We start from the raw sequence: 15,721 nt of genomic DNA on the forward strand, positions 1-15,721 counted from the left end.
TCCCTGCTAGAATAGAATTTCTGTTGCCAGGGAATTGGAAGATGAGCACACACTTGTGTGACCTCAGTAAGAGGTAGCAATAAACTTAATTAGTTTATGCGGCTGTTGATGCAGACAAATCGGCTCCAGAGGTTGCTTTAAGGTGCCATAAAAAGGCAATTATAGAAAATGGACTCACAGGAGGTCAAGTAAACACAATTATAAACATTTTGACCAGATAAAGGCTTACAACTTAAAAAAACAGGGGATTTCCAGTAAAACATTAAGTGTAAATGGTAATTAAAATATGGATTTTAAAAGGAACACAGGAAGGTCACATAAATGCTGGAAGTCAGATGACACCTTAGAAATAGTATACAAATGAGAGGTTTTGAAAGCAAAGTTTAGGGGTGTTGTATCCTCAAACAACAATTCTCATCCCATGCCTTGCTTGAGGGATTTAAGGTAAAAGTTTACTTTAAATTTTGATTGATATTCTGGATATTCTAGGATAACTTTACTGTAACAATAGCAAGGTTAAACTTTTGGATTCTATGTTAGAGATAAGAATGTGTGTTACATCTCTCAGTAATATTTGATATTGTGATATACTCATCCACTTAAGAAATTTATTACGTTAAATTCTTTAATAAATCTATTAAAGCTAATAAATCCTCTCATGTAGTATTCTGTTTCCAACTACAAGAACCCCCCCCCCCCCACTTAAGTGGAGAAATACGTATTGAAGAGAGTTTCCCAGACCCTTATATTTACTATTAAAAATAGGCTATCCGAAAGATGTTGGTTTTCTCTGTTGGTTTTCTTTCTTTGAGGGAAAGTTAGTACAATTCTTTGGACCCAAATAAGTGTCTGAGAATTTGTCTGGTTTGAACTGGGTACTGCCTGTGCAGAGTTTGCAAGTTCTCCCTGTGACTGCATGGGTTCCCTCCGGGTGCTCCGGTTTCCTCCCACATGCCAAAGACTTGCGGGTTGATAGGTAAATTGGCCATTGTAAAAATTGTCCCTAGTGTAGGTAGGTGGTCGGAGAATTCAAGGAAGGTGGGGATGTGAGAGGAAAAATGGGATTAATGTAGGATTAGCATAAATGGGTCGTTGATGATCGGCATGGACTCAGTGGGCTGGAGGGCCTGTTTTGGTGTTGTATCTCTCTATGACTCTATAGTGATGTACTCCTGATTTGGTTTAGTCCCTGTAAGGGGTTCAAGTCATAAATCACTTCATCCTAGCAGAGCAATGTAGAGCAAACTTACACAAACTACACACTTATTGGAGAAAGAAAGAAGAAAGGACAGCCAGAAAGAACTTGCATTTATATAGCACCTTTCACGACTTCAGGATGTCCCAAATGCTTTATAGCCAATGTAGTACTTTTGAAGTGTAGTCGCAGTTGTAATGGCGGAAACATAGCAGTTAATGTGCACACAGCAAGCTCCCACAAACAGCAACGCGATACTGAGCAGCTAATCTGTTTTAATAGTGCTGATTGAGGAATAAATGTTAGACAGGACACAGGGAGAACTTGCCTGCTCTCCTTTGAATAGTGCCATCAGATCTTTAACGTCCACCTGAGAGGGCAGTGGGAGCCTTGGTGTAACATCTCAACACCTGAAAGATGGCACCTCCGACAGTGCAGCACTCCCTCAGTGCTGCACTGACGTGCTCAAGTCTCTGGAGTGGAACTTGAAAACATCACTGAGTCCTGCAGTCCCATTAAACTCTAACCTGTAAACATCGTGCTTGACTCCAGAAGGTCTGTTCAGTAGTTCAGGTGGCATGTATCTGATGGTTCCTCTTACCACAGACCTTTCAATTTGCTCCATACTACTCAAATAGTCTTCCCATTTTGATAATCCAAAATCTGAAATCTGAAATATATAACACTCACATAGCAAGACTAAATGCCTTCATGATGGTAAAAGCCTATTATGATTTTGTTACACTGCAGGTATTATTCTGACACCATTAAAAAAGGTGCAGAGAAAGAAGCAGCGAGTTAGTATCTCAGCTCCATACAGGCAACTCTGCTCACTGGCATTTAGATAGATGGCTTCACACTTATCACACTAATATTGGTGAGACTCTTTGAAGTGGCAGAATTTGAATCCCCTCAATTAATGTTTGCTGATGATTGTTCAGTGTTCAGTACCATTCGCGACCCCTCAGATACTGAAGCAGTGTGTGCATGCAGCAAGTCCTGGTCAACATTTAGGCTTGGCTAATAATTGGCAAGTAACACTCGCCCTACACAACGACCATCTCAAACAAGAGAGAATCTAACATTTCCTGTGACGTTCAACAGCATTACTATTGCTGAATTCCCCACCATTAATATCTTGGGGTGGGGGGGGGGGGGGGGTCATTATTGACCAGAAACTTTACAGGAGCAGCCATATAAATATTGTGGCTGCAAGAGCAGGTCAGAGGCCTGGAATTCTGGGGTGACTGCCTCACCTTCAGCCTCCCAAAGCCTGTCCGCCATCTACAAGGCATAAGTCAGCAGTTTCCTGAATGAGTGCAGCTTGAGCAACACTCAAGAAGCTCGACACCATCCAGGACAAAGCACCCCACTTAGTCGGCACCCCATTCAGCATCTTAAGCATTCATTCCCTTCACCACCAGAGCACTGTAGCAGCAGTGTGTACCATCTACAAGATGCACTGCAGCAACTCACCAAGGCTCCTTAGACAGCACCTTCCAAACCCACAACCTCTACCACCTAGAAGGACAAGGGCAGAAGACGCATGGGAACACCATGAACTGCCAGTTCCCCTCCAAGCTACGCACCATCCTGACATGGAACTATATCACCGTTCCTTCACTGTCGCTGGGTCAAAAACCGAACACCAATGTGATTATACCTACAAACCATGGACTGCAGCAGTTCAAGAAGGCAGCTCACTACCACCTTCTCAAGGGCAATTTGGGACGGGCAACAAATGCTAGGCTTGCTACTGACGCTCAAATCCCATGAACGAATAAAAAAAAATGACTTCAATTCACAGCTACACTGTAATATGCATGTTACAGCGACAAGGAAATCATGTTAAATTGATGTAGAAATTTCAGTGTTTGCAGCTCATCTCTTACAATGCATAACGTAGTGCAACTTTCTATCATTTGGTATTGAAGAATGCCACACTGTCTGCCCCCAGGGAATCAACACAAGTAGCATAGCACTGCTTGAAGTGGTGCTAGGCAAACTAATTTCTCCCCCTATATCTTTTCACTATATCAATCTGTAATATGGCCTGTCTTTCAGATGAGACATTAAGCAAAGACAAGGCTCAGTTTAAAATCTCATGAAGGTGGCACCTCAGACAGTGCAGCAGTCCCTCATTGCTGTGCTGGAGTGTCATCCTGCATTATACACTCGAGTGTCTGGAGTGGGACTTGAACCCACAACCTTGATGGACGAGGTATCAATGAGCCAAAGATGATATTTAATTGTATCTCACACTGGATACCTTTAAAATCTGAGATATAATACACTCTAGTCAGACTATTTAACACAGCAACCTTGATATGAAGGTTCTCATCCACAAGTACGTTTCCAGGTTTCAGGTTCAGATGAAGTAGGGGTGGATTCACACTGTGTAGGAAATTCATTCCCACTGCAATCTCATGAATAATCCGGAACTTCATTGGCCAAGTTAACGTATACCTGACGAGCAGCTTATCCAAGGAGCCATTCTCCATGTATTCCATTACAATCCCAGCCGGTCTTGTACAAATCCCATATATCGGCAAAATGTACTTAAAATTAATTTTCAACATCTTTGCTGCCTCCTCCACCAGATGGCTCATGTTCCTGTAACAAGTTAATGAGAAAAGATAGTTGTAATTATCAATTTCCTACAGTAATTCCACCGTAAATCACTCTTATGCCAGACTTGAAATATTAGCCTCCAGAGACCTTTTTTAATCATTCCCAGAGTGTGGACATCGCTGGCCAGGCCAGCATTTATTGCCCATCCCTAATTGCCCTTGGGAAGATGGTGGTGGTGTGCAGCAGAGCACTGATGTAGCTTGTATTGGTCAACTCAAGACAAGCCAATCTGGGTACTTCCTAAAGTTACAAGAAAACAACATACATATAAAAGTTAATGATAAAATTATAATTTAAGTCAGAGTTTCTGAACTATTTCTTAATTTTACTATTCAAAGAGCTAGCATAGCTCACTGTAAATATTTACTGCATTACTCATTTATTCTCTTACTTATCCAGAGCATAGTATTGCATAGTATTTACAGCACAGGAACAGGCTATTCAGCCCAACAGGTCCATTCCACTGCTCTACATGAGTCTCCTCCCATCCCTCTTAATCTAATCCCATCAATTTATCCTTCCGTTCCTTTCCCCTTCATGTCCTTACTTAGCTTCTCCTTTAAAGGCATCTATGTTATTTGCATTAATTACTCCTTGTGGTAGTGAGTTCCACATTCTAACCACTCTCTGGCTAAGAAGTTTCTCGGAAATTCCCTATTGGATTTATATTTTATATTCAAGGCTCGAGTTCTGATCTCACCAGCAAGTGGAAACATTTTTCTGTATCTACCATATCAAACCCTTTCATAATTTTGAAGACCTCTATCAGGTCATCCTTCAGCCATCTCTTTTATAGAGAAAAGAGCCCAAACCTATCCCAATAGGTATTATTATTCGATAAATTAATTTGGCAGTTCAAGCCTATAATAGGGCCAGTTGCTCTTGATATTATGCCTCTTTTGAAGATGTAAGAGCATAAGAAATAGGAGCAGGAGTAGGCCAAATGACCCCTCAGCCTGCTCCGCCATTCAATAAGATCATGCCTGATCTTCCACCACAACTCCACTTTCTTACCCTATCCCCATATCCCGTGATTCCCTTAGTGCCCAAGAATCTACCAACCTCAGTCTTGAATATATTCAATGACTGAGCATCCACTGCACTCTAAGGTACAGAATTCCAAACATTCACAATCATTTGAGAGAAGAAACTTCTCCTGATCTCAGGCCAACCCCTGTCCTGAAACCAAGACCCTGGTTCTAGATTCTCCAGCCAAGAAAAACAACCTTTCAGCATCAACCTAGTCAAGCCCGCTAAGAGCTGTATATGTTTTAATGAGCTCACCTCTCATTCTTCTAAACTCCAGAGAATATAGCCCTGTTGCCAGTAATGACAATGAGAATCTTGTGGAAGCATAAGATAGACCCCAAAGAAAGCAAAAGACAGGTTTCCTGCTCATTATCCCAGGCACAAGACAAAAACTTACCTAGATATCAGAGTCTCAGACAGCCACAACTCACCATTTAGAGTGGGCTAAAATATGGAAGCTGAAATAACCACGGTAAGAAGAGCAGAAAAAACCCAAAAGCATAACACGACCTGTCTGTTAATTATCACTTCTCCGGGTGAAATATTTGGCTTTCACTTGGCTATTGCCCCTTGCTATTATATTCAAGATTGAAAATTCTGAGACCAGATTGAGCCCAATGATATTTTTCCCCAGACCTGTGCATTCCTACACGAACCTAGAAAATAATGGACAGGGTAACCCACTGGGTATTCAGCCTGTTGCACAGAATTGCACTGCTTTATGCATTACAATACAAACTCTCCCCACCACACCCAGAATCATCTAATCCCCTGGGAGAGGCAAAAAAAAGATTTTTTTATAAACCCAGGCCAATTAGAGAGCAACTCACCACCTGCTCAAGGGCAATTAGGGACAGGCAATAAATGCTGGACTTGCCAGTGACGTTCACATCCCAAGAATGAATATAAGATTTCACTGGGATCTCACCTTTCAATGATACTGCAATGATAAAGTGTGTCACTGTGCCAACAATCTAACTATCAATGTTATTAGTCAATGAATTATGTAAATCTTGAGATGCCAACAGGCAAATGCTTCCCCTTAACTAGATCCACCAGCTAAGGGCCACTGTGCTCTGTATAAACAATACCAACCAAGTTTAGCTGCGTTTATTGATTTACAGAGCATTAATTACCAACTCATTGCTCCCTAAAAAGTATTAGTTTATCATGCCATAATAAAAAAAAGTGTTGTAAATACTCAGCAGATCGGGAAGCTTCCGTAGAGAGAGAAAGGTCACAGATCTGAAATGGGCTGAATTCTATAAATCCGTTGCCGAAAAAAATGTCGGCCCACCCAAACGGGCAGCATGCCAAAGAGCTGCCATGATTCCAAGGGCAGTGGCTCGTTTAAATAGCTGGGGTAGGCCGCCCCCCACCCCCCCCCCCCCGATCACACGGAGAGGGCTGTCTGTCCATCCCCGGCAATGGCGTCAGCTGCCTGTGTGCAGGCGCAGATAACATTTTTAAAAGGCTATTAGCCCTACTAGCAAATTTAAACATTTAAAGTTAAATAGTATTAAAACAAAAACTCTCTTTTGCCCCTCTCCTAGCCCCCCATTAACAACTAAATTAATTATTTGCCCTTCCCCCCAAAACACTTACCTTTACCATCTGACCATATACCACAACTGCACAAGTTTTAAACTATAACCCATCCCACCATCCCCTACACCCATGACATTAATTTGACCCCCCCCCCCCCCACTGCACTGAGAAACTTACCTCCTCCCCACTCCCCACCAGTGTTGCGCCTCATTACCCCGGACGGGGATCCGAAGGAGCGGAAGTGCCGGCCGCCAGGTGAAGATCACGGCGGGACTTCAGGAGGCGAAGGGAGAGTAATTAAAGCTGGCATTTTAATTTGTTTAAATATTTAAATTGCAGTCCCGTCACCGAGCGGCGGTGGGCCGCCACGAGGCCTCGCCACTGCCGGCAATATCGGGCCGGGCCCTGCCGGTGTTGAGGTCCGTGACGGGCCTCATCCGGGGCCATCTTCAGTCTTCCCCCACCACAGATCATGACGTCGCGGGCTCTATAGAATCCAGCCCGCTAATTCTTCTTGTCTCTCCACAGATGCTGCCAGACCTGCTGAGTATTTCCAACACTTTCTGTTTTTATTTCAGATTTCCAGCATCTGCAGCATTTTGCTTTTATTTTAGTTTATCATGCTCTTACTTTGATCATATTGCCTAGCTTTGGTGGAATAGACTCTACAACAGAGTGTGCCACGGGGAACATGATTCATACTGTTAGCTGTAAACACTGGTACCTACCTCTCAAATGAGGAGGATTCTTCACATAACAAGTGGCAGCATTTCACAGCCAGGTTCACCCTCCACAGTTTGTGCTTTGCTTTGAAGACCTTTGTGAACCCTCCCGATGCAATCTTGTTGAAAGACACAAAGTCGTCCTCTGTGAAGTAGCTGACATTGGTGCTTGGCTGCTGGAGGAAAGGGTTCTTCAGCTCACCTGCCATTATGAGAAGGAAAAGCAGCTTCGAGGACAAGTCTTTGCCAGCTGCACTTCCTGCTCAAAAGTCTGGGCGGAGAATTGAGTGTAAAACGAAACTATGTGCTTTCAAAACAGGAATGTTGTAACTCAAGACAATTACTATGCTGGATGTTATAACATCATTAATGGTAGGAGGCTCATTGCTAAACCGTTCCAATAATAAAAGCACTGATCGGTTTACTGCAATAATTCAGCTGGACCAATGTGATTTTTTTTCCTCATAAGAACGTAAGAAATAGGAGCTGGAGTATCTGGCTCTTCGAGCCTGCTCCCCTATACAGATTATGGCTGATCTTTTACCTCAACTCCACCCTCCTGCACTATCCCCATATCCCTTAGTTTCCTTAATATCCAAAAATCTATCGACCTCTACCTGGAATATACTCAACAACTGAGCATCCACAGCTCTCTGTGGTATAGAGTTCCAAAGATTCACAACCCTTTGAGTGAAGATTGAAAGTTTTGGGCAAAAGATGCAGGGGGAATATGAGGAAGCACTTTTTTTACGCACCAGGTGGTAATGACCTGGAACTCACTGCCCACAAGGGTGGTGGAAGTGGAGACAATCAATGACTTCAAGAGGAAGTTGGATGACCACCTGAGAGATCAGACTTGCAAGGCTAAGGGGATCGAGCTGGGGAGTGGAACTGACTGCATAGCTCTGTGGAGAGCTGGCATGGACTTGTTGGGCTAAATGGCCTCCTCCTGAGCCATAAATGACTCTATGAAGAATTTTCTCCTCATCTCAGTCTCAATGGCTGACCCCTTATCCTGGGGCTGTGACCCCGTGTTCTAGAATCCCCCAATCGGAGCAAACGTCTTGTCAGCAACTACCCTATTGAGCCCCTTAAGAATTTTATATGTTTCAATTAGGTATTTCTCATTCTTCTAAACTACACTCTTCTAAATTCATCGAGGCTGTTACATGTTTCAAATAGTTTAATTGTTTTACTTTGCAAATCAGTTTTGTCTCTTCCTCTGCTTTTGTCTAAATTGAACTGGGAGGGAGCACAAATTGGGTGATAATGAATCAGCCGCTCATTTTAAACCCTGTCTCATTGTCTTTTCCATTGATATTGTAAAATTTGCTGCCCATTCGCTATCTCCTGTTTTGTGCTCCCGCTCGAGACCAATTTCACCCCCACTGACTCATTCTGAACTACAATACACTGACTCATAAATGGAAGCTGTACCTCAGCAACAGACCATGTTCGAAGCTCCTCCCACCCTTGACAGTTAACTAACTCATGTAATATTGAGGGGTAAATATTGGCCAAGACACTGGGGAGAATTCCTCCGCTTTTTATCAAATGGTGCCAAAGGATCTTTTACGTCCACCTGGAATGGGAGAAGACAGTTTAACATCTCCACTGAAAGACGGTACTTTCAACAGTTCAGCACTCCCCGCACTGGGAATATCAGCCTAGATTTGATGCTGAAGCCTCTGGAGTGGGGATTAAACTTACAAAGTTATAACTCAGAGGCAATAGAGCTACCAATTGAGCCACAGTTGACACCAAATACAAAGCAAAGTAGCAAAGCAACTAAGATTTGATCATAGTCCTTATAAAATGATGCCCTGTGGCTGTGCCTCTTGCTTACAATATAATTGTTATGTTGAAAGATGAAATTCTCCAGGCCCAAGGTTACATCACTTTTACATATGTTATAGGAATGGCATTGTATTGTAATCAGACCTTTATTTGACATCTTGAGCTGAACATAGTGAATAACTTGATAGACAAGCATCCGATTGACACCAACCACAAGCCCAACACGAAGGTTCAGGGATAATCTTATAATTAATTATCTGGGCACTGAAAGAAGGAGAAATACAACATTGCCTTACATGATTGGAGACAGGCTAGGAGGTAGGTGAGGTTGTAAAATGGTGGTGGAAGGCATCGGGGGTTGGTGGGGGGGAGACTGACATGTTCCCACTACCATGGGGGATTTCCAAAGGTGGCAACGGCAGAGCCGGGTGGCCAATTAAGGTAATTAATTGGCCTATTGACAGCCATTTTACAGCCCTGCTGGTATTTTAGTGGTGTCGGAATGGCCCCAACACATGAGGAGTCTGCCAGCTTCATTGAGCTGGCCTCCTAGCGGTGTCATGGGAGGGCGGCCTTCTTTTTACGAAACTCCATGATCCACGGAGGGGCAACGGATGGCCCCTCCGTCCCGACGTCACTGACGGACGACTGACTCCTCAAATCACTGGGGCCTGCCTGCCTGGCCCTGGCATATCAATATTTTTTTCCCTCAGCCCTTCGAGGACACCTCAATGTGGAGGTGCTTTCTCTTTCCCCTATTAGCCTCAGCAGTGGCCAACTCTATTGGTGGCACTGCCAAGGCTCCAAAGCTGCCAGCCCTCTGATTGGGCTGGCAGCTCAGAAAGGCAGGCCGCCTTCCTTAATTGGGCAGTGGTCCTGAAACGGCCTCTTAATTGGCCGCCCAGTAAAATCACCCCCTTGGTCCTGCTGTCTGCCCATGCGGGCTTGGGGGCTGCATTTGGTCCCAATGTCAAGTCCCATGGCATGCAGGTAAAATTCTGGCCACAGTAAGTGAAATGAAAACATTTTATATTTTCTGGCGGGGCGACTCCTAATTGAAATTAGTTGGTTTAATGTTTTTAAATCTTTACTCAGCAAAAGAAGACAAATAGCGGATACATTGGGGTAGAGCTTCTGCTTTGGGTGTAATCAGGAAATTGCGCACAAAATGCAATCAAAATTGCTCTGATTAGATTAGGTTTGGCTTCAAGTTACCGCGAAAATTAATTTGCATAATCACAAATGTAAAATCTTCTATGAACCTGCACTATCAGGCAGAAACAATTGTTTCTGTTTTTTATTCTTTCTATTACAAAGAATTCCTTGAAGTATTTAAGAGTGGCAAGCTGGTTCTCTACCTGTGATTAACATGAATTAAAATCACTGCAAATGACTTTTAAAAAAAACTATACTGAACCATTTCATCATTTCATTGGTGTGCACGAGTCAGTTTCTTAGAAAAATAAACATTTTTAATATGAAGACTTTTAAAAACTGCTGTTATGACCAAGACGGGAGTAATGCACTGTTAATTCAGTCCCACTACTCCACAGGTCATACCATATCAAAATAAGGTTTCCCACCTACCAAAGAAAAGCTAATTAGATGTTCTATTTGTCCCCCAGAATAAAGCACACCAAACCAGGTTTCTTTAAACAACAACAACATTAAGTATTTATTAGAAAAGAAATAATTGGTCTTAATTACTAATGAAATAAATCTATATATATGAAAAACTCCCTAATTCCTTAACCCTCATGCACACACATACATTTAAAAAAAACTGGGTAATGGGGGAAAAAGGATTTTGGTTTACAGCTGTTTCTTAGGAATAGAAGGAATAATAAAAAATGATTGAGTTTATCATATTCTGGTAGGATGTTTTTGGTATGATGAGGTGTCCCAGACTCAAATAGTCAGATGCCACTCGAAATCTCTCCAGGCGCAGTTGATGGACAATCTGTGATGGGTAGGCATTCACGGCAATTTAACTGCAGCAGGGCAGCAGGCTTCACATAGGTCTTCCATCTGTGGTGTAGCAACAGGTCTGCTTAGGTCAGCAGCAGTCTAGCAGTAGAAGAATTCTTCAGATTTCAGGATTTATTAAAACACAGGAGGTAACAAGAATCGCACTGGATGCAGGAATTCTACAGAGACAGGAGGCAACAGGAATCTGCCACCTTTCAAATGCAGGATTCCCTTTCAAGAGATGCAAATCTCCTTTACAGAGAGAGGTAACACTTTTCTGGGTTTTCCTCACTTGCTCCAGGCAGGTCAAAGCATAGATTTCAAATGCCTGCTCTTTGTCCAACTCACTGGCTTTCTAAAGGGTCCAAAGTGAAATAAATCTTCTGGAACATGGTCACAAGTCCAGACTCAGTATTTCTTGTCATTCAAAAAAACTGCTCTGAGGAAGGCCAAACCCCTGTGGTTTCTTTGAAATTGCCTGCTTTCCTGTCCTTGTACAAGTTCAACTTCCTTTCAAAGCACCCATAAAGTTCAGCTTTTTGTTATGAACTTCCTTTCAAAACATTGCAGAAATTTCAACTATTTGCAGGTGCCCAAGTCTACTGAAAATCCTTTTTTTTCAGTTTTTAAAACACATAGAAGTCCAAGATTTTAGTACAAAAATAAAACCTTTCGTAACACTGCACACTAGTATCTTTCCACAGAAGACTATGAGTGCAATTTAAGGAGCTGTCTCAAACGAGCACAATTGGCAGAATCTCATAGCATGGTCAGTTTTGTTGGTGGGCCCTGAGCTGGGCTCACTGAATCTTGAGTAAAGTATAAAAGATCATGGACAAATAAATGGATTTGGACATAACTCACTTACATTTAAAATTCCCTTTTTTTTCTGCTGGTTTGGCCAATTCTATCTGAACTGCACTGATATTACTGGCATAAACAAGTGGAAAATCGACCTAATTCTTTTCTGGTAATGGAGCATCATGACTTTAATCGTTCAAGTATGAATTGTAGATGTCTAACCAAGTACGTCACTCAGAAGAGAAGAACTCTTGCAATTACACAGCACCCTGCCAAGTCCACTTCCAAAGTTCTTAACACACAATGAATTACTTTGAAGTGCAGTGACCATTGTTTTTTTAGGCAAAAATCGTAGCCATCATTGCACATAGCAAGGTCCCTCACACAACAATGGAACAAATGACTGGATTAATCGTTTTGGCGGAGAAAGGAATATTGGCCAGGAAACAGAGAGCTCCCAATCCTTCTTCTACCTTTATCCCAGTCCCTTGTGATGATTCCTTTCCTATCACTCAACCATGCAAGAATATTCAGAGTACTGAAGTGAAAGAGAGTTTGTTAGCTGAACAGAAGGGAGTGTGATTGGTTGATTCATCCAGTCACATTCTGCACAATTTCTTTGTAAAAGAGGCTAAGGACCAGAAAAACCCAGGCTATGAGCTTGATCATTTTATTTGATACAGAGTTAACTTTCATTATACATTCAACACCTATTTTAAAAGTTAGTTGAAGGAAAATGGTGGTAGTCGCTCCAGTGGGTTTTGTAATATAAACTCAATGAGTCAGTGACATTTCTGGTACATTGTAATTAGATTGCAAACCTGCAATTGATTCTGAGAATATTGTGAACGATAAAACATCTTTAATCCAATATCTAGTTCCATAATATTCAGAACAGTCATTTACAGAAAATTATATCTGGTATATAGTTTGACCAAAAAATAATAATGTAATTTGACAGCTGAAATGATTAATGTGGCTGCACAGGTGAATATTCAGTGATGTGTAGCAAAACCCTGTTTATACAGACTCGTGTAGCAAATTTGCTCACAACTAGTCTTTTTTTGTGAAATGTAATGCTCCCCCCGCCTCTCCTTAAGGCACCTGCTTTTTTGTTGTCAAATCTCCTTCGACAGCACCTACCAAACCCGCGACCTCAACCATCTAGAAGGACAAGGACAACAGGCGCTGGGAACACCACCACCTGCAAGTTCCCCTCCAAGCCACACACCATCCTGACTTGGAACTATATCGCCGTTCCTTCACTGTCGCTGGGTCAAAATCCTGGAAGCCCCTTCCTAACAGCATTGTGGGTGTACCTACACCACATGGACTGCAGCAGTTCAAGAAGGTGGCTCACCACCACCTTCTCAAGGGCAATTAGGGATGGGCAACAAATGCAATGCTCATATCACAGGAACGAATAAAGAAATACACCAGAAGCTCTTTGCTGTATTTTCCCCAAGTGGTCATTCTTCAGGTGTGGGTCTAAACAACATCAGCAAACTGTTCCTATATGAGCGGCGTTTGGGAAAGCATCACAACCGAGCCCAATCCCATGTTCACCTGGCACCCACACATCAGCACTTTCCAACTGGGGCTTCCTGGATAGAGATCGGTATGGGAGTCCTGTTTTATACGTTTTTTATTCCCTAGCCTAAAGACACTGAGGCCAACTGCAGCATCAAACAGGCATCCTAAGCTGACAACAGCTAATTTAGCACAGATTGGAGAATTTATTTGCGATCCTCTAGTACAGCACTGGCTAGTGCCTTTAGCCACAAGGGCAGGGGCAAGGGGTGTGGAGTTCAACTTCATAGTTTGCACGTGACATGGTGTACAATTACCAAACTCTCAAATTTTCTATCTGTTTGAGTTCAGTCTTTGACTCAGGTAGTCGTGTCACACCTGTGAGTTTTCGGGTTCGGCTGGATTTTGAGAAAGTGCCCACGTTTTGTAGGCTGTGGGTAGCAGACGAGTGACTTGGGTTTACTTTCTGAACTGTTTAGCTGGACGCTGGGTAAACTGGTGCCCAACTTGACCTCAGACTTCAAAGCAAGCTCACTGTGATGTTTTGCGGTGGTGCATACGGCAGCAAGCACCATGGTATCAACGCACCATGGCAGGCAGGTCAAAACCACCCTGCCTAGTGATGATTGACTTGCATCTGCATCCATTTACTGGAGTCAAGCAGAGCAGAGGCTGTCCCAAAGTATTTACCGATGAGATGGGCCCAGCTTGGTTCATCCATGTGGAAAGACCCTAAAGTTGCCCCATTGCAGCATTGAAGTTCAAAATGGTTCTGGAGTTCTAACCTTCACTACTCACTTCTGATATCCATTCCACGTATTGGTCACTGCTTGAGAGAAGAGCTTTGGGATATTAGTGTTAATTTACTTTTTGATAGTTTGAACCCATGTCCGCTTAATCTATCATTGTAATTTATGGCACAGGAGGTGGCCACTCGGTCCATCATGTCTGTACTATCCAAGAAGCAACCATCTAGCCTAATGCCACTTTCCAGCTCTTACTCCATAGCCGTGTAAGTTATGGCACTTCAGGTGCATGACGATGTGTTTTTTTTTAATGTAATGAAGGATTCAGCTCTTTCAGGCAGTGAACTCCTGATCCCCACCACCCTCCGGGGAAAACATCTCTCCTCAACTCCCCTTTAATCCTGTTACCCATTACTTTAAATCTATTCCTCCTGGTCACCGACCTTTCTGCTAAGAAAAATAGATCCATCCTATCCACTGTATCTAGGCACCTCATTACTTTACACACCACAACTAAAGCCCCCCCCTCAGCCTACTCTGTTCCAAAGAAAACAACCTCAGCCTATCCAATCTTCGTCCATAGCTAAAATTCTCTATTCCTGGCAACATCTTTGTAAATCTCCTCTGTACCCTCTCTCGTGTGATCATGTCCTTCTTATAATGTGACCAGAATTATACACAGTACTCTAGTTGTGGCCTAATGTTTTATACAGTTCCATCATAGCCTCCCTGCTCTTATATTCTATGCCTTGGCTAATAAAGGAATGCCATCTTAACCACGTCATCTACCTGCCCTGCTACTGTTAAGGATCTGCAAATATACACTCAAATTCTCTCTGTTCCTCCACACTTTCCAGTAATCTACTATTTGTTGTGTATTCTGTTGCCTTGTTTGCCCTCCCCAAATGCATTACCTTACACTTCTTCGGATTGAATTCCACTTGCCACTTTTCTGCCCACCTGACCAGTCCATTGATATCTTCCTGTAGTCTACTGTAATGAGTTCTTTTATGTTGTCTGATGCAACATAAATGAGATGCATGGAGTTCAGTTTTAGTTTAGTTTAAGTTTAGAGATACAGCACTGAAACAGGCCCTTCGGCCCACCGAGTCTGTGCCGACCATCAACCACCCATTTATACTCATGCTACACTAATCCCATATTCCTACCACATCCCCACCTGTCCCGATATTTCCCTACCACCTACCTACACTAGGGGCAAATGCTAATGGCCAATTAACCTGCAAGTCTTTGGCATGTGGGAGGAAACCGGAGCACCCGGAGGAAACCCATGCAAGCACAGGGAGAACTTGCAAACTCTACAGAGGCAGTACCCAGAATTGAACCCGGATCACTGGAGTTGTGAGGCTGCGGTGCTAACCACTGCACCACTGTGCCGCCCAACAGATCTCAAACAGGTTTATTACAGCTAAACTATTGTGTACAGTACAGAGCTAACTATTTACAGATCCTTCCTCTAGCTGTTGCAGTTGCAGAGTAGCTCTGGCTTTGAGTCTCATGACTATGTCCTGGTGTTAGCTCATTAGCATACTAAGATTCCTGCGCAGTTGCCTGTGGGACATCAATTCCTGGTGGTGAATCAAAAATTCACTCGTAATCGGAGCTGATCTTCTAGCATTTTCCACATTTTTGCAGGATCTTTCTGGTCCTCTTCAGATAAGCCTGAGGTATTGATTCTGTGTAATTCCTCATTTCCAACTGCTATTAGTATTTTCACAGCCTGTTTTTCTAGT

At 42.8% G+C, this 15,721-nt stretch overlaps 1 protein-coding gene across 1 annotated transcript in view; it reads right to left on the reverse strand.

The window, feature by feature from the left end:
- The window catches only part of ankk1 (ankyrin repeat and kinase domain containing 1), a 31,376-nt gene extending 17,580 nt beyond the window's left edge, over positions 1-13,796 (reverse strand). Inside the window, exons 1-5 of the mRNA XM_068054264.1 lie at positions 13,600-13,796; positions 12,513-12,565; positions 7,132-7,327; positions 3,517-3,808; positions 1,723-1,865 (exon numbers count right to left, since the gene is read on the reverse strand). Of these exons, the coding sequence (XP_067910365.1) occupies positions 1,723-1,865; positions 3,517-3,808; positions 7,132-7,327; positions 12,513-12,565; positions 13,600-13,796 (881 nt within the window). The remainder of the gene's footprint in view (positions 1-1,722; positions 1,866-3,516; positions 3,809-7,131; positions 7,328-12,512; positions 12,566-13,599) is intronic.
- Between the last annotated feature and the right edge of the window lie 1,925 nt (positions 13,797-15,721).

This window comes from Heterodontus francisci, chromosome 22, assembly GCF_036365525.1.
Source record: "Heterodontus francisci isolate sHetFra1 chromosome 22, sHetFra1.hap1, whole genome shotgun sequence".
NCBI classification, from domain to species: domain Eukaryota; kingdom Metazoa; phylum Chordata; class Chondrichthyes; order Heterodontiformes; family Heterodontidae; genus Heterodontus; species Heterodontus francisci.